This window comes from Narcine bancroftii, chromosome 7 (genome assembly GCF_036971445.1).
Source record: "Narcine bancroftii isolate sNarBan1 chromosome 7, sNarBan1.hap1, whole genome shotgun sequence".
In the NCBI taxonomy this organism is placed as follows: Eukaryota; Metazoa; Chordata; class Chondrichthyes; order Torpediniformes; family Narcinidae; genus Narcine; species Narcine bancroftii.
Window position 1 is genome coordinate 74,643,885 of NC_091475.1, and position 25,162 is coordinate 74,669,046.

Genomic DNA, 25,162 nt, shown 5'->3' on the forward strand with positions numbered 1-25,162 from the left:
CTTTTCCGTTCCATAAGAATGTTCTCAAACGTGAGAGCAAGTTTTGGAAAAACCCCAGGGCAATGGCAAGGACAGTGCCTGGAAGAGATACTGAAGTCTTGGCAACACATTTATTTTAACACAGTTGACCCTATCCACTCGCATTATGGGCAGGGACATCCGCCTGTTCGGGTCCTCCTCAATTTTCTCCAGCAAGGGGGTGTACTTTAACTTGTATAAATTAAATTATTATCTACTCACACTCCTAAATATTTAATCCCATTTTGCGGCCACTTTAAATAATCATTGTCTTGACAGTCCCCCACCTTAAGTGGCGTAATTTCACTCTTATCCCAATTGATCTTATACCCGGAGACCTCCCTCCCCATAGTCTTTCAGAGTTGAGTGAAGTTTGGACAACGATTTTACTGGGTCTGTCAGATCTATCAACACATCATCAACAAATAGGCTGATCTTGTGTTCTTCCTGGCCTACTTTAAACCCTTGAATGTCTGGATCCTGGCGAATGGACTCTGCCAACAGTTCCATAGCCAGTACGAAGAGAGCTAGAGATAATGGGCACCCCTGTCTACTAGATCTTGTCAGTGTGAAGGCCAGAGAAATTTGTCTGTTGGTCATAACTTTCGCCCAACTTTTCCAGCACTGAATAAAAAAAAAATATCCCACTCCAGTCTGTCAAATGTCTTTTCGGTATCCAGGGCCTTAGCCAGACCTCTCTCATTTCTGGTTTGTACCAAATACATTATACTCAACAGTCTACCAATATTATCTGCTCCCTGCCTTCTTTGAACAAAAGCCCACTTGATCTTTATTTATTAGTTTCAGCAAATACTTCACCAATCTGTTTGCCAGGGCTTTGGTTATTATCTTGTAGTCCATATTTAATAGTGAAATGGGCCTACAAGAAGATGGTAGTAGCAGATCTTTGTCTTTCTTTAAATCGTTGTAATAATTGCTATTGAAAAAGATTCCGGGAGTGTATGGGTCTACTTTGCCTGATCTACCTCCTCCATATAGAGGGGTATCAATAAATCTTTGAATTCCTTATAGAATTCAGGTGGAAACCTATGCTCCCTTGGAGACTTGTTAGTTTGTCACAAATTCAATGCTTTTTCTATCTCTTCTTCTGTGAAGGGATCATCTAGGCCTTCCTGCTCTTCTGGGTCCAAATTTAGCAACACTATCTTAGACAGGAACTAAGTCAGTCCAACCTCCCTACCGATTATGATTTATATAAACCTTCATAATATTTTCAAAAGGTGGCATTAATTTTCTTTGGCTTGTAGGAGATCCTATCATTCCCTGTTTGAACCATATTGATTGTTCTTTTTTTTGGTGATTCTTTATTTATCGCACTATGAACCATATCAACCAATATATTTACAGATGCATCTCTTTAACTATTAACAGTTTCATTTTCTCTTTTTTTCTCACCCCCTCCAAAAACAGTAAATATTGGACATATAAAATACAATAAAACAATATCTTTATACAAAAGGAATACAAACAAAAAAGACATAAACACATTAAATCTGATCGTGTTTATTTTCTTATCATGGTAGGTGGTGGTGGTCTGAGACCTGCTCTTTCTGTTATGTTCTATATATGGTTCCCAGGTTTTTTTTTCAAACATTGTAACTTTGTCTTTTAAATAATATGCGTCTTTTTTTTCTTCCTCCCCCATGATGGGATACACTTAAACTTGGTTATATATTCCATTAATGTTTATAGTCATATAGTCCAACGTAGCCATCTTATATCTTTATTTTCACCTCTTTTCTGCCTCTTCACCACCTTCATCCCCTTTTTTTCCATTACTGTCTTTTAAATTTTCCTTTTTAATCTTAATACATTGCACTTAAGACATGAAATACCCCAACAATCCCCATAAGCAATAACCCTTTAACCCCAAATGAACATCCCCTCCTTGGATTGCCCCTTGTCCCTTGAAGACAACTACAACTCCCCCTTCCATTCGTTTTGCGAACTTACTTGCAAGCGTCAACCGATTTCAGAGTGACCGTTATTCTCCCACCATATCCATCATATCCGACCCTTCTTTGCCTTCTTTCAGGCCCACTATTTTTATGTTGTTTCGCCGACTGTAGTTTTCCAATACGTCAATTTTTTGTGACAATAAATCTTGTGTCTCTAATTTTTTTTCACTCTCTTCCAAATTCCCTCTTAAATCATTTATCTCCATTTCTACAGCAGCTTCTCATTCCTCCACATTTTCTACTCTTTTCCCTATTTCAGTCATGACCAACTCTAAGCTTTGCATTCTGTGTTCAGCTCTTTTCGTTTTTTTAATTGAACTAAATTCTAATGATAGCCATTCTTTTAATGACCTCATTTGTTCTTCGAACAAGGCTTTATCTAAATTTTGTCCTTCTATTTTACCTTCTTCTTTCCTTTGAAATTCTTGGTCTTCCTCCTTCTTCTTCTGTGTCTGTATCTGTCTGTGTCATCCATCTTCTCTGTAACTGTATATCTTCATCCCTCTCTGGTGAGCTGCTTCTGTATCCTTGCTGGGCCACCTTCTACTGGGTCTCCTGCTGCAGGCCGTCCCCCCGCTGCAGGCCGTCCCCCCCCCGCTGCAGGCCGTCCCCCCCGCTGCAGGCCGTCCCCCCCGCTGCAGGCCGTCCCCCCCTCTGCAGGCCGTCCCCCCCTCTGCAGGCCGTCCCCCCCTCTGCAGGCCGTCCCCCCCTCTGCAGGCCGCCCCCCCCCTGCAGGCCGCCCCCCCCGCTGCAGGCCGCCTCCCCCCCCGCTGCAGGCCGCCTCCCCCCCCGCTGCAGGCCGCCTCCCCCCCCGCTGCAGGCCGCCTCCCCCCCCGCTGCAGGCCGCCTCCCCCCCGCTGCAGGCCGTCCCCCCCCGCTGCAGGCCGTCCCCCCCGCTGCTGGCCGTCCCCCCCCCCGCTGCAGGCCGTCCCCCCCGCTGCAGGCCGTCCCCCTCCCCCTGCTGCAGGCCGTCCCCCTCCCCCTGCTGCAGGCCGTCCCCCTCCCCGCTGCAGGCCGTCCCCCCCCCCCCGCTGCAGGCCGTCCCCCCCACCGCTGCAGGCCGTCGTCACCCCCCGCTGCAGGCCGTCCCCCCCGCTGCAGGCCGTCCCCCTCCCCCTGCTGCAGGCCGTCCCCCCCCCCCCGCTGCAGGCCGACCCCCCCCCCCCACTGCAGGCCGTCCCCCCCGCTGCAGGCCGTCCCCCTCCCCCTGCTGCAGGCCGTCCCCCTCCCCCTGCTGCAGGCCGTCCCCCCCCCCCGCTGCAGGCCGTCGTCACCCCCCGCTGCAGGCCGTCCCCCCCGCTGCAGGCCGTCCCCCTCCCCCTGCTGCAGGCCGTCCCCCACCCCCCCCCCGCTGCAGGCCGACCCCCCCCCCCCCCCGCTGCAGGCCGTCCCCCCCCTCCACTGCAGGCCGTCCCCCCCGCTGCAGGCCGTCCCCCTCCCCCTGCTGCAGGCCGTCCCCCCCCCCTGCTGCAGGCCGTCCCCCCCCCCCCGCTGCAGGCCGTCGTCACCCCCCGCTGCAGGCCGTCCCCCCAGCTGCAGGCCGTCCCCCTCCTCCTGCTGCAGGCCGTTCCCCCCCCCCCCCGCTGCAGGCCGACCCCCCCCCCCCGCTGCAGGCCGTCCCCCCCCCCACTGCAGGCCGTCCCCCCCGCTGCAGGCCTTCATTCTATTTCTCACCATTCTTCTTTTCTTTCTTGCTTACTTTCCCCAGCTGAATGTCCCAATACTGCGTGTCTCTCAGCTGAGTCCCCCTCCTGCCGGTGTTAACCTTTTCTTTTACTTGCGCACTGCGCATGCGCAACTCTTCTTGGCTCTGAGAGCCATTTTTGAAGTCCGCTTGTCGGGAGGACACCGCTCCTCTGGAGGCTCACCAACATTGAAGATCGGCCACTCCTCTCCATGGTGGCTCTCTGCTCCTACGTGCACGTAAGGCTTTCTTCAGTGATTTTCCTTCTTCCCTTTTCTCTGTTATTCTTACTTTTTCTCTTTTGGGTGCCACCTTCTGTCTCTTCTCAGTAACTTTATCTTTCTCTTCCTGTATTTTATTTTTATGAGCTCTGTTTTTTCAAACTTTTTTTTCCTTTTCTCTGGAGAGGGTTGGTTCCACTCAACCAGCCACTACTCCCTCACGTGACTCCCCCCCCCCCCCCCCCCTACCATACTGATCATTCTTGAGACTTGCTCTGTCCTCAACTGCCAAGCGAGGATGTTATGCACTCTCTCACCCAATTCATAATATTTTTGCTTTGACAGCAATATGGCCTTTTTCATTTATTTGGCTTGGCTTCGCGGACGAAGATTTATGGAGGGGTAATGTCTATGTCAGCTGCAGGCTCGTTTGTGGCTGACAAGTCCGATGTGGGACAGGCAGACACAGTTGCAGCGGTTGCAAGGGAAAATTGGTTGGGTATTGGATTTTTCCTCCTTTGTCTTTTATCAGTGAGGTGGGCTTTTTCATACTATACTATACGTTTGAAGCGTGTTGTATTTCAGCTTATTTGTAATACCCCTGAATTGATCTTCTGAGCCCTTTTTTTTTGTTGAAAGTTCTTTTCCATATGAGCAATTCCTTGCTCTAATTCACCCATATTCTCAAATTCTTTTCTTATTGTTTTGGTATATCCATTTGACCCCTCAAATATGCTTTCGAGAGTGTCCCATAAAGAGGAATTTATCTGGAGTAGAGGTACAGTTGGCTTTGCAGAAAATATCTATCTGCGTTCTTATTGAAGCTACAAAACTCCGGCTTCTTTAACAGCAACTCATTAAGACACCATCTGTATTCTGTATCTTGCTTGTCTGGCATTTCCATTGTTATTATCAAGGGTGACTGATCTGAGAGAAATCTTGCCGTGTACTTCGCTTCTATGATCCTACCCTCCACATGGGCTGAAGCCAAGAAAAAATATCTATTCTAGAGTAGAAGTCATGTTGTCTTGAGTGGAAGTGAATAGTCCCTCCCTTGGATGTTTCTGCCTTCATAACTCTATCAACTTCAGCCCTCTCATTCTGTCAATAATGGCTCTTGTCTTTGTTTTCACTATTTTTTGTTGACTTGTCTAGACAGGATCCAGACAGAAATTAAAATCTCCCCCAACTAGGATGTTTTCCTTCCCTTCTGCCAACCTCAGGAAAATATCCTGCAAAAATGTTTCATTATTGAAGCTGGGGGAATATACATTTACTAAGGTACAGGATTATGAATATCTCTGACAGTGCATCAATATTAGTATCTGTATTCGCACCTTGCACTCTCACCGGAACACTTCCCTATCAGAATTGCCACCCCCCCTTGCCTTTGAACCCAACGAGGAAGCTATTACCTGACCTCTTTAATTATTACTGCTCTCATTCCATTAGGTGGGTTTCTTGAAGGAAAGCCAGGTCTGCTCCCATTTTCTTAATGTGTGCCAAGACCTTTTCCTCTTGACTGTTCTGTTTAAAACATTGACATTAAAATGAACAAGTTCCCGTCCCATCCAACCGATCACCTTCAGCCATCTGCTTCCAACCGCCAGGCCTGCGACAAACCTTGAGAAAATAAAATAAAGAAAACACAAAAAGACACAACACTTTTTTTTAAATAGTAAAACAGCTAATTAACCCCACATAGTTCCCCCATCCAATTCCTTGCTCCACCCTTTGACCCCTCCCCCCCTTTCCCTTCTTTGGTGACCAGTTCCCTTAGTTCGTCACTATCCCCCTTGACATGATAAGCCGTGTGCCTCGCACCCATTCCCCTCTCCTCCCATCTCCTCTGAGCGTCCCAGATCTTATTGTTCCCCCTTATCATTTCATTTTTTTTTCCCCATAAACCCAGTATTTTCATATATTTGTGCCAAAATACTTTAAAATATTTACAGTGAATGCTTACATTGTTGTGGTTTAATCCCCATTTTTACTTTTACTTTTCCCCCTGAGTCCAGGTAAATCCTTGGTGAACTGCCACGCCTTTCCCAGCTCAGTTAAAAACTTCCTTTCCCCCCCCCCCACCACCGGCAGTACTACTGTCAGGGTGGGCTGGGTATCCTTTATTATACCAGCCTTTTGACTGGTTCGAACTCTTTTCTGGACTTTGAGTGTTGGGCTAATATCGTGGTAGAAAAAGGCCTTGCACCCCTCCATCTCCATCAAACTCTTTTTCTCGCTGGCTGCCGCTGCTCCTGGGTTTTTTTCCCTGTCTTGACAGCACAGTAACTTTTCCAAGACTGAATGGGATTTCTGCCCGAGACCCGGCTTCGAAAAGGGGGATTGGTGTGCCCTCTCTATCTCCACCCTTTCACCCAGTATGTTCTTGTCTAATACTTCAGAGATCCAGTTCTGAAAGTTCGCTGGGTTTCTCCCTTTCGTGTCCTCCTTTCGTCCCACTATCTTTATTTCTTCAGCTGAAGTTTTCTAGTGTGTCCAGTTTACCCCAGCTGTGCTCCCTCTCCCTCATTAGCACATCCAGCTTGTCATCTCTGTTTATCCTGTCCTCACTTGCCCCCACTCTATCCTCAACACCAGTCATTCTCCCCATTAAACCTGAGAGGGCACCCTGTACTTTATCTAATTTTCCCCTATGTCCTGGGCTCTTTTATCTACTACTTGGATTAGCCTATCTTCCATGAGGCCCAGTGCCTCCATCACATCCTGCAGAGAGGACTCCAAGCCCCTCCTACATGCTTTGTCTTGCTGGAGAGTCTTTTCCAGGCCTCCTGGCCTTGCAGAGCTTTCCTCTGTTGTTGGCTTTGCCGTCTCTGTCGCCATTCCGACCCTCACCCTCGTTGCTCTCGTCACTGGACCTCATCAAGTTACCTGACCCGACTCTTCAGCTGTGCTTCCCGGCCTCTTTCCCCACAACTGCCTCACTGTGGCTCGAGTATTGTGCTCAGCGCAAACGCACCCTATCGAATGCTCTTGCTGCGGGGGTGGGGGGGTCCCGAACCTTCCTCTCTCTCCCCAAGGAGCTTTGCTGGTCTCCTGCTGGCGACAGCTGATCCTAGGCAGCGTTGTCTCCCCAGTCCTGACTCTCCTGAGAGGCAGGCTGTTCGTTCTGGGCGTCAACTTCACCAGTGGGCCTCGAAGTGGCCCCACCATTTTTTCCACCATGAGGCACCTCGACTTGATCTGGAAACTTAGACGCTGGTTCCTTGCTGTTCTTATTTGCAGACTTGGTATTTTTTGTCATCCTGCTGCTCTTGGTGTCTTCCCATTGCCACCTGTATGTATTTCTACTGATTTTTAAGGCTCTTTTCTTGGTTTATTTTCTTGTAGTTCTGGGGTTCTGCTTTCACGTCTCTCCCACAATGAGTGACATTTGACACAAACTTTGATCTCTGTCCTTAACCAGGAATATTCTTTGCAATTTCTTGCTTGTCTGCCTTCAAAGACAAGCAAAGATCAGGCAAGTCTTGTCTTCCCCAAGATGACAGATATTTTCCTGAATTCTTGAGTACTAAATTGATAATTCTTTGCTATTTGGTAAACAAATGTCCATCCTCATTTTAAAAAGCTTTTGTATCATCAATATACTGAACAGCTTGAGAAACACAAAAACTGGAGGTGCTGAAATAGTGAGTGAACAAAGAAGCTGGAGATGCTTGGCAGGTCAGGTCGCATCTGTGAGGAGAAGTGGTCAGTCATTTAAGTCTCCATGAAAGGTGTTGAGACTGACCGAATGCTTTGAAGAGATGAAAAGATGACCAATGGACATATAAGTGCATTGCTTTTTGAACTGGAATATCTCAATTCAAATAATCCCATGAGAAAAAAATGTTAGATATATTTCATGACAAAATTATCGCTGCAATGCATCAACAAGGAGCAATGCAAAGAAATTCAAGGATCACGGATCTGGAGTGGGAGAAAACAAAATACAAGTGTTGGTCTGACATTGACATCAGTCAGCTTTAGACTTAACAAAAAGAACCTCTTAACCCACTTGGTTGACCACTGGAATGAATTGAACTAAACTGAGAAATTTCAATGATCTGTTGATAGTCTGGCCAAAATGTGTACCAGCCAGTAGAATATTCCTCTGAGGATCACCTCTGCCAGTCTTGCAATTTAGTATCTTGTACTCTATCCCTTATCTGGCTTCAGTGCTTAGGTCATTATTGATTTGTTCCTTGTACTTTTCTGATCTCTTTAGTGTATAGAGTTGATGGGTGAAGGCTGCTTAAATAAGGAACATCTTGAGGAACTGGGCAACATTATGAAAGGAAAATTGGAGGAACATTTCAAAAATCAAGAACTGAGACAAGGTATAAGTGTGTTGCACCTTTAATAAACTTCAAGATGGACTTTTGCCAGTAGTATTGGTGTAACTTATAACTTGCTGCCAATATTGCAAATTTTAGTTGTAGATTTATGTTGCAATTTAATTGCCTTTTTTTTTAAACCTCAGCAAAAAGACAAGATGAAGACTATGATGAACAAGTGGAAGAAAACTTGCAAGATGAAGTAATATTTGTTTATTTATTATGGTTGTTAAATGATCTTAAACATGTCTGTCATGCTCTTACTATGGTGACCAATTAATTGACTTATGGAAAATCTTTCTTAAAGATATTTTCTATTTCTTAACCACCAGAAGGAAATTCTGAATGAATGCAGACTAATTTAAGAGGTTATTATGCAATTGTTTGTCTATTTACAGGATGATAGTGATGTTTACATCTTGACTAAAATTTCGGACATCTTACACTCTATGTTCAGCTGTTACAAAGAGAAAGTGCTGCCATGGTTTGAACAGATTCTCCCTCTAATAGTCAATCTAATTGTAAGTTAATAACAAAAGATTATTTGAGACTGGCTCCAGTTTTCCCAGTGATTTCAAGCTGACAAATGTTTCTCATTTCTGCAGTGTCCACACAGACCATGGGCAGACAAGCAGTGGGGTTTGTGCATCTTTGATGATGTCATTGAGCATTGCAGCCCAACATCCTTTAAATATGCAGAATACTTCCTGCGGCCCATGTTGCAATATGTCTGCGACAACAGTCCTGAGGTCCGACAGGCAGCAGCATACGGAATTGGAGTGATGGCTCAATTTGGTGGAGAGAATTACAGGCCATTCTGTACAGGTAGGTTCAATGCTTTGTTTTCTTTGTACAGATCAACACACTGAGTGGGGTTGTGCCAAAGAGATTTTACATGCAACACAAGTCCTTTTTAGTTCTCTAGCATTCTTGCAACATATAATGCTGCAAGCTCTCTGACTCCAGTAAATTGCAGTAACTTAGCATTAAAATATCAGCTGAAATCTTGTTACGAGCACACCAGGAGTTAATCCACATCTATTTGTTACCTGTTTTCTATCAAACTTTACCTTGAGCCTTTCGGGAGGGGTCCGAAACTTTAACTCAAGCAGCCAGTTTCAGAGCTTAATTTATGGGTGATATAAATGAGTAGTGGGTTGGGCTGGTGCTATGAAAGCATGGTAACTTTGTCTGAGCCAACTGATTGAAGCAGATTCTGACAATTGAAAGTCTTTACATATTCAAACGTATTCACTATTGATGTTTCTGTTACCAAGCACCTGATTTTTAAAATTTAAAAATAAATATATTTTATCATGTAGGAAAATGAGCATATTTTAAATGGCACTCTAATAATTTTCAAAACCTATTTGATATCACAATTGAGATGTCCCTAGGATTTTGGGTACCTTGGTGTGGGAGAGATCTTTGAGCACTGCCATAAACTCAATGTGTTTCCCCCCCCCGCCCCCCCCACCGCCACCATCAACTTCCTCCTCTGTTCAATGGGTAAAGATATTTTGAAACTTGAATTAATTGATGAAAGTTTTCCATTCAAATTAATACTTAAGGGGCTTGGAATTGTAACCTTGCAGAATGTGGCCACAGTTTATTGAAGGTTAGACGATAGTGCTTCGACCACCAAGCAAGTGCTGCATATAGCTAAAAGCTACTGTGTGCTATATTTATTCTGTGGGAAAGCCTTGTAGTCACAATGGAATTATTATGCATAAGTGTGACAAAGATGGAATTTCATGGTGTATTTTGTACAAGTGTACTAATGGTTAACAAAACGTGCATGCTGTATCTTTGGACTTGCAGAGTTTTGAAGAGTGCTTACATAAATGTTTTTATTAGTTGCTAATTGAAGTTTTTGTCAAATATCATTTGGTCTATTTACCATGTGGAGGTTTTGAAATTTCTCTTACTTCTGCTGAATACATTCATATGGGTATGGTCTTAGCAATTGAAGTTGAACATTCGATCTGCGCTCTGCTAACTACATGCTCAGGAGGGCAGCTTTAAAATGTGTGGGATGACTACATTCTGGAGTATGTGATACACAATCCTAACCATAGTTTGTTTGCTTGGCCATGCTGAAGGTATCACTATATTTAAAAAAAAAGGTCAGCCTTCACCTTGCAAGTTGTTCTCCCATGGATAGACTCTGTGTAGACATTGAAGGTTTTAAGGAAAACTGATTGTTGGGATCATATTTTTTCTTCTCGAAACAGAGGCAATCCCACTCCTGGTTGGGGTTATCCAGATGGAAGGGTCCAAAACCAAAGAAAATATTAATGCAACCGAGAACTGTATATCCGCTGTTGGGAAGGTGATGAAGTGTCGACCAGAATGTGTAAATGTCAATGAGATTTTACCACATTGGCTCTCGTGGCTTCCATTGCATGAAGACAAAGAAGAAGCTGTCCATGCTTTCAGTTATTTGTGTGACCTTATTGAAAGGTAAGTTGTTCATCTGATCACAACACTAATTCCAACTTGGTGAGGTATTGTGATAAGGTGCAAGGCTGTTCCGGGGCAAGATCTTGGAAAAGAGTTTGTGTTGTTCAGCATGGAAATGATTTATTCACCCCACAACATTTATGATGCCCATAAACTCTTCCCTATATTATTCCCATTTTTCCTCTCTCATTCCCATCAGCTTCACCTTTACTTCCTAAAAGGCACGAGGTGAAATTTGCCGTGGCCAATTAACCGAAGAATCAGCACGTCATTAGGCTGTGAGAGAAAACCTGGAGTAACCAGGGAAGCCTATTCAATCAATTAAAATAAAACCTACAGTTTGTAACTTTTTTTTAATATTGATCCTGCCTGACCTGCAGAGTATTCTCAGCATTTCCAGTTTTTGTGTCAGATTTCCAGCATCTACCCTCATTTGGATTTCATAACTGCCTGCTGAACGTTTACCTGGCAGCTAGCTACATCAGTGTCTGCTGTGCATAATGACCAGACTCAATAGGGAGTCTAGTTCCTCTAAAGAATATTAATGGATTTTTATTGCAATCCCATAACCATGTGGTCACCATTAATGGCACCAGTTAGTAAATGATGTGTTCCACAGAAGCCAACAGTCATTGGCATTTGCTGATTAGCCCAAGTACCTGGTGACAAGTACCATAATTGAAAGTATTCTTGCTGCATCAGTTTGTATATTCACAAATATTCTTTGGCTTGGCTTCGCGGACGAAGATTTATGGAGGGGTAAAGTCCGCATCAGCTGCAAGTCCGATGCGGGACAGGCAGACACGGTTGCAGCGGTTGCAAGGGAAAATTGGTTGGTTGGGGTTGGGTGTTGGGTTTTTCCTCCTTTGTCAGTGAGGTAGGCTCTGCGGTCTTCTTCAAAGGAGGTTGCTGCCCGCCAAACTGTGAGGCGCCAAGATGTACGGTTTAAGGCTATATCAGCCCACTGGTGGTGGTCAATGTGGCAGGCACCAAGAGCTTTCTTTAGGCAGTCCTTGTACCTCTTCTTTGGTGCACCTCTGTCTCGGTGGCCAGTGGAGAGCTCGCCATATAACACGATCTTGGGAAGGCGATGGTCCTCCATTCTGGAGACGTGACCTACCCAGCGCAGTTTGATCTTTTCACAGTTTGTATGTTTTCACAAATATACAGATATACAAAACCTACAGATGGCGCTACAAACCAGTGTGACCAACTCCTTGGAACATCAATGCAAGTTACTTTCAAGTAGAGTTCAAATTTATTATCATCGGACTATACATATACAACCAGTTTAAAACAGCATTTCTCTCAACCATGTTGCACATGCATACATAATAATCACATATGTATATTAGATATTTTTATATATATAATATATTTATATACACATCTATCTGTTTTATGTACATATTTTGGAATGATCTCCTGTCCTTGGCAAGTGGGAGTCTAAAGATTCCATGACTTGGGTAACATTAGGTCATTAAATCTGAGAAACACAAAGCTGAATTGCTTCAAACAAGTCTGCTTGTTTGAAGATGGTATGAAAGTGCATTTGGCTGTCTACATTATAGACTCAAGACCCACTTGAAATACTTGAAAGCACTGTCTCTATTGGCATTCTATTCCAGTATTGAGTATGTGCTGACATGGAAATGTGAAAAGATAGAATGCACAAACAGGACCTTCAAATGAGTATGATGTCAAATTATATTACCTCTTCCCCTAATAGCATATCCAGGCACCGACCACAAATCTGTATTTAAAAAAAAAACTTGTTTTGTAAATCTCACTTAAACTTTTACATGCTAACATAAAAATCTATCCCCTTGATGTTTTTGTGTTTGGCTTTTCCATCTTGTTGCTTCTGGAAATCTAAGTATGTAACATCTACCAATTTACTTTTTTTTAACCCCATTCACTGGGATATTATACTCCCAAAGAACTCGTCAATGGTGACCTGCCCTTCCTGAATCCATCCAAGTCTGCCTGATATAACAATTTTTATTCAAACGTATCAGTATTATTTAAATTATAGCTTCAAGTATTTCCCCAACTACTGTCATGAAACTAACTGGTCTAAAATTGCCTGCTTTTTGTCTTCATCCTTTTTTTTTGTAAACCGTGGTGGTGTAGCAACACTATGTTGGCACTACAACTCCCAGAAGGCATTGAACTGTACATGTGATGTCAGTGCACAATGATGTCATTGTGTGATTCTGGCTTTTAAAAGGTTGCGCGGGTGATGAAGAGTAAATCCTATTGATTCACTTTAGAAATGCCTTGTGTGGTTATTTCGTCGTATCCACTATGATTCCAGTGGCCACAATTGGTGACTCCAAGTCCAAAAACCTACTTTTGAACAACCATGGACTCTGCAGCCGTCGCTATAAAGCTACCACCTTTCTGGACAGCTGGTTCCAACAGACTGAAGCACAATTTCCCCTTCGCAAAGTCAAATTAGACACCACTCGTTATTACCATCTTGTCAGTACCCTGGCCCAGGCTGTCGCTAAGAGGGTCGGTGACTTCCTACAGGATCCACCATGTGTAATGGAAAATTCTAACCATGTTTTTTACTTTTACAGCCTTTGCTTCTGCAAGGCTGAGAGCCTGCTTGTGTTTTAGTATCAGCAGACATAAGCTAAATTCCACCGAGGGGCCAGAGATGCATTTATCTGACGAAAGGACATCTGTGTACCAAGAACATTTAATCTTCCTGCTTGTTTTGGTCACAGACTGTCAGAGACCTAGCCTTGATGCAAAATAAACCATTGTATTCAAAGTGATAAGCTGAAAATTATGTTATTCGATAGAAGCCTAGCTTGCTCGCTTATCTTTCTTGCTGTGCTGGGAATAGGTGTTTGAGTAAGCAGTTTTTGGGTAATATAAGCCATGGTCCCACTGCTGAAGTTTGAGACTCTCCGAGAAGTGGCAACATCTCGAAGCAAGAAGAGCAACTTCTAGAGTCCAGCCAACGTCCCGGTTGGGGGAAGTGGAGAAGCTGCTACTGGCGCCCTGACAACCTACTACAAGTGTGCAGTCATTGCCTCGCTTTGGCAGTTGGGACCAGTTCAGACGTTGATAAGTATAGTCGGGAAGGGCTTGCATATTGTAGTTTAAAATCAGCTTTTGAATTTGTAATAAACATTTGTATGAACTGAACTGCTCTCGGTGTGTGTGTCTATTTTCTTTCGGTAGCTCAAACACTGTGACCAATCTAAAATGAACAAAATGAGAGGTATAAGTTTACCCAAGACACCATGTACCAGTGAGTATGACACTTTAAAAACACTTTTATTACAAGTATATGGTAAGGGCAGCCAAACTACTACATTTCAGTGGGTTGGGAGACCGTGCCCTTCAGAACTAATGGATGAAATGCTGTTCTCGGCAGCTGGCGAAAGGCCCAATATGTTACTCGAGCAGCTTTTTTTAGAGCGAATGCCAGGTGATATTAGGTTCTTGTTATCCAAGTGTTCATTTGAAGACCCAAAGGCTGTAGTGGCAGAGGCAGACATACTCTGGCTGGCTAAAAAACACAGCGAGGAAAGACAAGTCTGCACAACCAACCCATCCGATATTGACCCCATGTCACACTCTTGTGCTCTTAGCACATTGCTCTCTACAAACAGACAATGCACCAAGACAAGCAAGCAGCCTGTGGGCACCTTGTCTTGGTATTATTACCACAGGCGTTGGGAAGTAAATGCCCACAGGTGCCTTCCACCCTGCCCGTTTTTGGGAAATGCACAGACCAACCACCAGTAAGGGTTGCAGCGGTTGGCGAGAAACCATGTATGGGACCAGTTGTCCAAGTGAAAATTTCTGGTGGACACAGGTTCAGAAGTTAGTGTATATCCACCCACTGATTTTGACACATTTCCATCCTACCCCGGATCTGCAACTAAGAGCAGTTAATTCCGACCTTTGGCACCAAGAAGATGAATGTCGAGTTCGAAAATCATCTTTACACTTGGCCATTTATTATAGCAGCAGTATCCTGAATTTTGCTTGGTGCAAATTTTCTTCAGGCTCATTCATTCCTTGTCGACTTAAAAGGGCATTGGCTAATAGATGGAACTACTTTCCAGACTATTCCTCTGGCAGACGCCTATACCCCTGCTCTGCGCCTTCAAACATTAAGTAAACCAATAGGTTTACTTCCAAGCTGTTGGTTGTTTTCCCTGAGATTACTACTCTACCATTTTCTGCCTCCACTGAAAAGCATGGTGTTACTCATTGCATTTGTACTAAAGGCCCTCCTATCCATGCTAAAGTGCACTGCTTGCCTCCAGAGAAGCTGTGCTTAGCTAAGGAAAAGTTTGCCAAGATGGAGGAACTAGGCATAATTCGTAAGTCCGACAGTCCGTGGGCATCTTCATAACATATGTCCCGAAACCCAATGGAGGATGATGACCTTGTGGAGTTTACAAGCAGCTTAACAGCGCCACCACCCTGGAATGTTATCCAATAATTTGCATCGAGTGAAGATCTTCTCCAAAATAGACTTGGTGCATGGCTATCACCAAGTACAGGTAGAGACAAAAGTCATTACAAAAACAGAAATAATTACCCCATTTAGTTTGTTCAAATTTTTATGAAGGCCATTGTAATTAAAGAATGCTGGTCAATTTTTTCAACGGGTGATGGATGCTTTAAGATGTGTTATGACCAGTGGGACTAAGGAAGAACATTTGGAACATCTTTGGACACTTTTTATTCATCTTAAAAAGTTTTGACTGGCCATCAATCCAGATAAATACGTTTTTGAACAAGAAATTATTGATTTCTTGGGGGCATGGGATTACTCAGGAAAGCATGACTCCACTGCCATCCAAAGTTGCAGGCCATTATCAAATACTCAAGACCTGATACAGTTAAAATTCTGCAGAAATTCTTGGGAATAGTAAATTTTTACCTTTGGTTTCTTCCGGGAGCAGCTCATATCATGAAGCTTCTTTTTGATTTACTCTCTGGAAATGCCAGAACCATCCATTGAATTGAAGAGGGAAACACCTTCTTGAAGATGAAAGACTTGCTGACTCATGCCACTATGCTCAACTACCCAGTCTTAAATGCAGCCATCGCCCTTTCTACAGATGCTTCCAGTATGGCTGTAGGCGGTGCACTTCATCAATATGTCAACAGGTAATGGAAACCGTTAGCATTCTTCAGCCGCCATCTTCATGAAGCGGAGAAGAAATCCAGTGCTTTTGATAAAGAGCTTTTGGAATTTGCTTGTCTATTCGACACTTCCATTATTTTTTTGGAGTGCAGAGATTTTACTATATACACCGACCACAAGCCCTTAACATTTGCGTTTTCCAAAGTCACAGAGCGACCACAACGGTAATTATAATTCGTTTCAGAATTCTCCACAAAAATACTACATATTTCCAGAAAAGACAATGTAGTAACTGATGCACTTTTCCGCTCTGCTCCACTTGAGGTTTCGTCTATAGATCAAGGTATTGACTACATAGCTTTGGTTGCGACCCAAGAACATGACCATGAGACAAATGCTTAATCGGACTGCAATCACAAACCTGCAATTGAAAGATGTCCAGTTTGGAGTTAATGGCAAACTATTCCTCTGTGATATATCAACGGACACCCATGCCCAGTACTCGACTCTGTGCGTGGTCTCTCACATCCATCGATTAGATCAACCGTTCATATGGTTTCAGACAAGTTCGTGTGGCATGATCTTAAAAAAGATGTTACGCAAATGGCGAGGTCTGCCAGAAAGAAAAAGTTGAGCGACATACTAAGGCACCACTGCAGTCCTTCCCAGCAATTTTGCTCATATACACATGGACATTGTTGATCTGCTTCCTGTTTTAAGAGGATACTGTTTTCTTTTTACAGTAAAAGATAGGTTTATGCGGTGGCTCGAAGCTGTGTCTATGGTAGATGCTAGTACAGCACTTGTGCTCTGGTGTTCCTCTGTTCCTGGGTGTCCCGTTTTGGTTTACCAGCGCATGTTACTTCAGATAGAGGATCACAATTTATTTCCTTAATGTGGACTGCCTTATCTCACTTGCTTGGTTCAACAACTCATCATACCTGTCATCCCCAGGCCAATGGAATAGTGGAAAGATTTCCTCAACATCTCAAGTCACCCTTGATGGCTCAGTTAGAGGACCTGAACTGGGTTGATGAGCTTCCCTGGGTATTACTGGGCATTAAAACAACTCCAAAGGAGGACCTCCAAGCTTCATCTGTGGAGCTTGTGTATGGGACATCGTTGGTGGTCCCAGGGGAGTTCATCCCCAACCATTGCAACTCCATTGATGATACTAAGGAACTATTGAGCAGGCTAAGGGAGACTGTAGAAAAATTGACCCCTATACCACATTGTCACATGGAGAACACTCTTCCTTTGTGCCTGAAGACCTCAAAAACTGCGAGTATGTCTTTGTCTGAAGGGGGAAACTTAGTCAACCTTTCCAGATGCCTTACAAAGGACCTGAAAGGATACTCAGACAAACTAGGTCAACCTGCATTTTGGACATTGGAGGGAAGCCACAGTCTTTCACTATTGACAGGCTTAAATAAGCTCATGTGGATAAGTCTTCCCCACTGCAGCAGCTAACAGTCCATTGCAGAGGTCAACATCCTAAAAGACAGACAAACCTTTCTGATGGTTCTTTGGGTGGAGCCTGTAGCGGGGCTCTGGCGCCACTACAACTCTCACGCATTGAACCGGCCATGTGACATCAGTGCGTGATGACGTCAGCGCGTGTGATGCAGAGTAAATTCATTTGAATAAACTCTAAAAACATTCTAAGTGGTTATTTCATCATGTCAACTGTGATTCCAGTGGCCACAGTATGACATTTGCTGTCTTCCAATCTACGTGACTGCCAAGAAATCTATAGAATTTTGGTAAATTACTGTAGGTGCCTCTATTATAACTTCCACCACTTCTTTCAGTATTTTATCAGAACCAGGGGACTTGGCTTACTTTAAACCCACTACCTCTTTAGTTACAGTGATTATATATTTAGGTCCTCATCACACTGTTAACATCTCCTGTTGGAATGTCAGACATGTCAAAATAGTTGTTCAAAGCCTTGACCATTTCCACGTCATCCAATAGTAATTTCCCATTCTCATCTTCTAGGGGACTTGTATTCATTTTAGCCATCTTTTTCCACTTTATACAATTATAAAAAATATTACAATTTGTTTTGTGCTCCTTTACTTTCAACGTCTATCTTTCCTTTTATTGCTTGATTAAAGGTTCTTTGCGTTACATTTTTCCCAAATTTCCAGTTTTCCACAATTCTTGGCAATTTTTGAGGACTGCGAAAACTCTTTAAAAGTTTTCCATTGCTCCTGTGTTCCCAGTCTACGTTGACCAACTTCTCTTGTAGTCTCTTGTTTGGGCATAATACACTGGATTTATAATCACTTTCCAATTATGTGTGAACTTCAATCATACTGTGATTATTCTTTCCAAGAAGATGTAAGTGAGAGATCATTATTTTACCAGATCTCAGCTAGCATGTTCCCTTGTAAATTCAGTCACATGATGTTAAAGAAAGCTGCCATGGATGTATTCCATGAACCCATCTAAGATTGCCTTGGCCAATTTGATTCACCCAATTTATGTACAAGTTAAAGTATTCCATTACAACTGTAGTTCCATTCTTGCATGTTTCAGATATTTCTCTTTTATAGTCTGTGCCTCTGCGATATTATTTAATGGCCTCTTGACAACACCCATGAGTGTGTGTGTTTTTTCTCTCTCCCATTTTAATTCCAAATCTCTACCCAAATAGAATGAACTTTCTGCTCATTAGATCTTGTGTTGTCTCCCACCATCACACGGATTTCATCTCGCTAACCATCTAATTAGCTGATAATGTGCAAGGTTATGCAGAACTGTAAATCTGTCTTTAATAAAATTCCCCAAACAAAATTTGGCCCTGAACCACAAGAGGACAGGTGACAGAAACCATAGATCAGCAAGTTTTAAAGAGCATCTTCAGGGAGGAGATGGAGATCAGTAGATATATATTTCCAGCGCTTGGGTCCAGAAGCCAAATTTTTTTTTAATATTTTATTTATAAATTTTAAAATATTCATACACATTATATAATTAAGTACAGAAGCTAAATATTATTCAAGGTACATAGGAAATGGTGATTGGAAAAAAGAGCAGAAATGGAACATGGCAGATTTTTGGTCCATTGGTTAGTGTTGGGGATATGGGCATTTTGGAGAAAAAGACATGTTAAGGAGAGAAAAGTTATAAAGTTTGAGCAGCACTTGAGAAGCGGCATAAAGTTAAAATTGGCTATTTCACTCAATACTTTGAAGTTTCCTATTTTGAATCAAAAGACACTAAAATATTTAATTTTCATAATCAACTAATCTCAAGTATTTTTTTCCTCTCCCACAGTAACAATCCAATTGTGCTTGGCCCGAACAATTCAAGCCTTCCTCGAGTGTTTGCTATCATTGCTGAGGGTCTTGCATATGAAGCAATAAAGAATGAAGACACCTGTGGCAAGAGATTGGCCAATGTAATACGACAAGTGCAGGTAAATATTGTCAGACCTCGCATTGGGGAATATTAACTGAGGGACTGCTTCATTTGCACTTGGTTCAGTGAATCTCACGCGATCAGAAGATGTGGGTTCAAGTCGCAATCCAATGACTGGAGCTCTAATCCAGGCTGATGTTGCAATGTGGTACTGAAGGAGTGCTACATAATCAGAGGTAATGGAGCCATCTACTGTCAGATGAACACCAGATTCCATGAGAAGTAAACAAGCAAGGAAGATCTCTGCACCTTGCTGATGATTAATCCTTGCTTATCACATAAGCTGTCTACTTATTACCACATTGAGGGAGCTTGCTGTTGTGACAATAGAGCTCCTTGACAGTAAGATGATCAGAGACGCTTGGATACAACTTTGAAAGACTTGCTGATAATGTTCACTGTTTAACATGTTGTTTGGAAAGTGTCTAATTATAAATATAAGAACACAAGTCGGAAGAGGCCACATGGCCCGAAATGCCTGCTTCACCATTCAATAAGATCATGACTGATCTGGTCGCGCACTCCGCTCCTGTTACCCATGCCCCTTAATTCTCTTATGTAAAATCTATCTGTCTTAAGCACATTAATGAGACAGTCTGTAGTGCTTCCTTGGGCAGGCAATTCCACAGATTCATACCTCCCTCAGAGAAGCAGTTCAATTTTATCTCTTTTTTAAATCCACTTGCCCTGAATTTTAAGGCTGCCAGTGGATATAACCACCCAACTTCTCTCTTATCTCTTCCTTTCATCTCTGTGTTTGTCATTTGTGTTTTCCTTGTCCAATGAAAATAGTCCCAGGCTGCTCAATCTTTCATCAAAGGGTAATCCCTTCATCTCCAAACCAAAGTGAATCTCCTCCAAAGCCAGTTAGCTAGAGACTTTTTATCTGTCTACTGTTCTTATTACATGATTTAATAAAGTAGTACATGTTGCATATCAGACCTTTCTGATGACAAACTAACTGCCCCTGACAAAGTGTTGTGTTATGGAATATGTATTTGGGAGATAATTGGTAAAATTAGAGTAGGTTACATACATACACACATTTTAAAACAGATCTTATTTGAAATACTGAAGAATTCCTATTCAGTGAACTTTACAGAAACTATAGAAAATGCTATGCACATTTGATAAGTAGGTGCTAATTGAAATTATGTCATAAAATGAATAGACCATTGTTTTGGACTGGAGACACTCTGGCTATTTGCAAGTATCTTTGGTGCTCACAGAAAGGTCACTCCTGGGTTTTGTTTACCTAAAGCAACAGATGGGAGCAGAAGGATAACTCCTGTGGTTTGCTGAAGAAGGTGGGGGTTTTGTGGCAAGTGAGAGAGTCACATGGGCTTTCTAGCAGTCTCAGTTGGAGAGAGAGAGAGAGAGAGGTGAAACAAGCTCTTTCGGCTAGTGTGTGTGACACTGAAAGCAGCTGAACAGTGCAAGCCAGGAAGCTTGTTGGACCTGAAGAAAAGCTCCAGAGCGGCGGATGGCTGGAAGTGCTATCTGTCTGATGTTTCTCTTGGAATAAGAGGAACAGAAAGGAACTCTGTGATAGCCTGAAACAAAGAGGTTATTCATCTAGAGAACCTTGATGGGGCCAGTTTCATCAGCGAGACATAGAGGTGGCTAATGGTGGTACCTCAGTTGTGGAAATTCTGGAACAACAAATCTCTATCTGAAAACCCTACGAGAACCTTCCTGAGCAGTAAACATTTACCTTTCGAGCACCAAAGCGTGGTGAACTTTATACATGTTAAATTCTGTGCACAGTATAAGAATTGCCTGCATCCAGTGAATTTGGAAGAAGGAGACGTGAGATTGAACTGTGAACCAAAGAACTTTTCTTACATTTACACACACATCACATACACGTGTGCCTAGAAGTAGAATGGGGTTTAGTTAAGTTAATAGAGATAAGTTTAAGTTTGATTCTGTTTTCAAGTTTAAAGATAATTAAAAACAACTTTTGTTTAAGTAACCATTTGTTGTGGTGAATATCTATTGCTTCTGGGTTTTGGGGTCCTTTGGGCTCATAACAGTTGTACTTGCTGAAAAGCCTCTCTTTCTTTTGATTCCAGGGTTCAGGTGGGTTGTGGACTGAGTGCATGGCATCGCTCAATGAAACGCAGCAGGCAGCAATACAGAATCTGTTGAATACTGCTTGATCAGCCTTAAATATTCCTAACATGCAAAAATCATTCATGATTTGTCTTCTTTCTCCCTCTTCTGTGAGAGAACTGTTGTGTGGTCACTTATGCAGACCGCAGTGAGTAGCAGGAAGCTCTGATTCAACGCACATTGTGTATTAAGACTGCTGCAAATTACAGAGGAATATCTTCAAATCCCACCCTTACAGCACTGATAGTTATTTTTCTACTCTTATCATAAGAACATAGCACAATTGTGGTCAGTTTAAACAGAACTCTCATATCAACCATAAATATTTTGAAGCGAGTTGCTCTGATAATGGCATACATTAAACTGGTAAGATATTTCTATTCATCTAGTGTTGTAGTAAATAGTGTGGTGATTGGTTACCCCTTCCTTGAACAAGGTAAGCAATATATTCTCCTGCCTGTTAAAACTGCGGCATGCAAGATCTCTCATCAATGCTATTGTTTTTAATAATCCTGCCCCATGTTTGCTGTTCTGCAAACAATTCTGAAATGTGAATTCCTTCAGCATGTCCAGCAGTACCTCAGTCCAATAAATGATGCAATGTGAATCCATGTGATCTGCGCCTTTATTAACTTGAACACAGTTTTCACTTGCCGTCCTTCTTTGTCAATGAGGAGACAAACCTGCTCATGGGTTAGGTGATAGCTTAGTCTTCAGCTGTTGTAGAATGTCACCTTTCTTCGAACAGTGCGAATTTGAGTTCAAGGGTGTGTGAAATAAGATCAGGGTATTCCAAAGACAAATTGGCAAAGATGTCCTGCTTTATTATGCAATTTCATCATTGCAGTAATAAATGTAAAATTATTTGGTGTGGCTGATTTTACATTACAAAAAGTGCACAACTTGCATCTGAACGAGTGTTTTTCAATGGCTTTCATTTAAATGTTGTAATATCGATCCCACTTCCAAACGAGTGGGTGTCCTGTGGGAAATAGCAATCTGAAACTATGCAGCAGTGATATTTGTGCTCTCTAAAATAGTGTTGATGTAATACTCAAACTTTGAGAATTGCTTGGCTCTAATCTCTAACTGATAATTGAGCTTAAATACAAAGCAAGTTTTAATTTTTCACAATTAGATAAACTTTTGCAAAATCTGGCAGATTTAATTTTGAGAGCAAACACTTAACCAAACTAAATTGAGGAAAAGGAATCAAAGCATATTCTTTGAAACTACTAATGGGTTAATGAGTAACCAACAAACCTCCTTGGCAGGTAATTACAGAACATTTGTTGTTTCCCAAATATTTTCATTCGTTTTCCCCCTTATTGGATTTTACTAACTTTTGTAGAAAACAGTTCTTATCGATGTAATTGTAATTTCAGAATAAATTAATGCAAAAGCTATCTTGTTTCAGTAATTAGTTTTTCTTTTGTGTTTCTTCAGCAGGTAAGCAGTTCAGATATTAAGAATGGTAGAAAATGCAAGACATTGTATTCTGCAATTTTATCCCTTATAGCAATCACTTTTTTGTCTTGTTCCAGAATCTTTTTAACGTCCCTGTATTTCTCCATTTTCTTTTTTATTGCCCTTGACATCTTTCCCCAAAACTGACCTTTCATATCTCTATGTAGCCAAAACCTTGCCGCTGCAACCAACTTGGCCGGTGTTCAGAAGGTTGCAATGTGATTTTTAGAAATCTTTCATCATTGTGGTCACTAAATGTAGCCTTAAGGCACATGGACTTGACCATCTCATTGGTGTGGAATGAGAAAGGTGATTTCCTGTCCCTCTGATACTCTCCAGTAATCTAGCAGCAATATACATTTCCCAAGAAAGGATGAGTAGTTACAGACAATCATCTTCATCCAATTATTGGTGATCTTACTGGACCACTGCAGTTGTGAACAAGCCTCCGTTTTCATGGAATTAGTTCATAGAGTCATTGTCTTTGCAAGAAGGAAGAATTTGTGTTCTTCAAACTGCTGAAGAAATTGGGAGGAAGAGCTTGCTTCACTGCGAGATGTCATAATGGTAGCATGAACTCAATATAATTAATAATTAATATAATAATGTCTTCCCAATTCACATGAGTCTATAAATTAAAATCGATTCCTTAACTGGTAAGAATATTGGATAGCGTTACCACTTAGGTTCTGTACAGGAAATGATTTAAAAATGCACCAGTTAAAATTGGCATGGGTCCAGTGAAGAAACTGGCCCTTCAGCCTATTAAGTCTGCACTAACTTTCCTCCCACTAATCCTGCAATAATCCCAACACACCAGGGGACCTTCACAATAGCCAGTCAACCTGGCGATGTGCACTTCTTTGGGATGTGAAAGGAAACCAGAATTCCTGGGGGAAGTCCACCGTGCCAGGATGGTCAGGATTGAACCGTCACTGGATCTGTGAGATAGTTGCCTTCTGCTGTCCATTCAACATCTTGTTAAAATTCATGTTGCCATTCTCAAGTCCTGGAATATTTAAGAGTGGCAGCACTTTGATAATATACCATTTTATTTTTCAATCAGGACTCTGCTGTAGAACTGTGTAATCTAAATTTTTAATGAAGTAATTTGCAAGCTTTACAGTGGATACAATGGGCTAAATGCATTTGTGTACATAAACCAGGAAGGAAAGCCATGCGTTCCCTGGATCCTGATTTGAATTTCTGTTGAAGAATTATACCTGTTAAGAATACGGACCAGTACCAATGCTCTAAAGAAAACAGTAAGTTTGAGGATCTGCACACCAATGGGCTCTGTGGATTTTTGTAATGTTAACCTTGAGCTATGACCAATTTTATGGGTGGGCTTTGATCCAAGCCACTTTAATCTTGAACTACATAGTATAAAAGTTTGCAAACATCAAGTACGGCAACCATGTTTTACCAGCATTTAAAATTCTCTGTACTTTTTTATATGTAAGATTACTGTCTTCCAAAACATTTTGAAAATAAGGATTTGGGAAAAGATATTCACTTTTAGTTTGGATAAAAATGTATCAGACATTCCATCTTCTTGATTAACTTGCAGTGAAGTTAGAATTTCTGTTAAACTTATTTAAAACTGTTAGCTCACAACAGAAAGTGTATTCAGTGTTTTGAGGTGAAGGTACTTGGCTTGAAGAATTTTGTTAGAATTTTACTTTTATTAAATTTTTAATTATTTAAAGCTAAGATTGGCCACCAATTGGCCAGGGTAGCCATCCCCAGGATTATAGCCAGGATTATTTTTGTGCTTCAAAGCTGGCATGCCCGCCTAAATTACAGAAATTCACAGAAGCCATTTGCTCCATCGTGTGCCTCCCAGGCTCCAATTCTGATGTTGTACCCTTGTAGTGTGCTTTTTATTTAAAAATTCTGGGATAAGTTTCAGAAAAAGTTCATTTCCACCATCCCTCAGCAAGATCCCTCTATCCTCAAGAAATCTTTGCTTCCAAGCTTCTTTAAAAAAAATCTACAGAAGAGAGAGGTTCATCGTACCTGCTGTCATCCAGTGAGGTCTTCTACAATTTTGTTTACAATTAAATCTCACCTCAATATCCATATTTGAAAAAGAAAAAACCTCACACGATTGTTCTAATGTGAGCCCTTGCTGCATCTTTTTCTGTAAGGTTCTGTAGACTAAAAGAGGAAATTCCTTCTGATGAATATAGTGGTCAGACCCAAAATGTTGATTGTCTTTTACTTCTTACGGATGCTGCATGACCTCCTGAGTTTCTCACGCATGTTATTGATGACACTTTTTCTTATTCTAATATATCCTGATTTCAGAGTATTATCTTCCAAAG

At 42.1% G+C, this 25,162-nt stretch overlaps 1 protein-coding gene across 5 annotated transcripts in view; it reads left to right on the plus strand.

Annotated features, from left to right (window-relative positions):
* The window catches only part of LOC138739012 (importin-5), a 142,729-nt gene extending 120,754 nt beyond the window's left edge, over positions 1–21,975 (plus strand). The window contains exons 20-26 of one of the 5 annotated variants that reach the window (XM_069890335.1): positions 8,128–8,239; positions 8,383–8,438; positions 8,635–8,757; positions 8,842–9,061; positions 10,471–10,699; positions 19,110–19,251; positions 21,329–21,975. In XM_069890335.1, the coding sequence (XP_069746436.1) occupies positions 8,128–8,239; positions 8,383–8,438; positions 8,635–8,757; positions 8,842–9,061; positions 10,471–10,699; positions 19,110–19,251; positions 21,329–21,415 (969 nt within the window). In that variant the 3' untranslated portion in view covers positions 21,416–21,975. Of the gene's footprint in view, positions 1–8,127; positions 8,240–8,382; positions 8,439–8,634; positions 8,758–8,841; positions 9,062–10,470; positions 10,700–12,972; positions 13,838–19,109; positions 19,252–21,328 lie in introns of those variants that run through there. The other 4 variants (XM_069890334.1, XM_069890337.1, XM_069890336.1 and 1 more) reach the window with 4 other exon arrangements.
* The last annotated feature ends 3,187 nt before the right edge of the window (positions 21,976–25,162 follow it).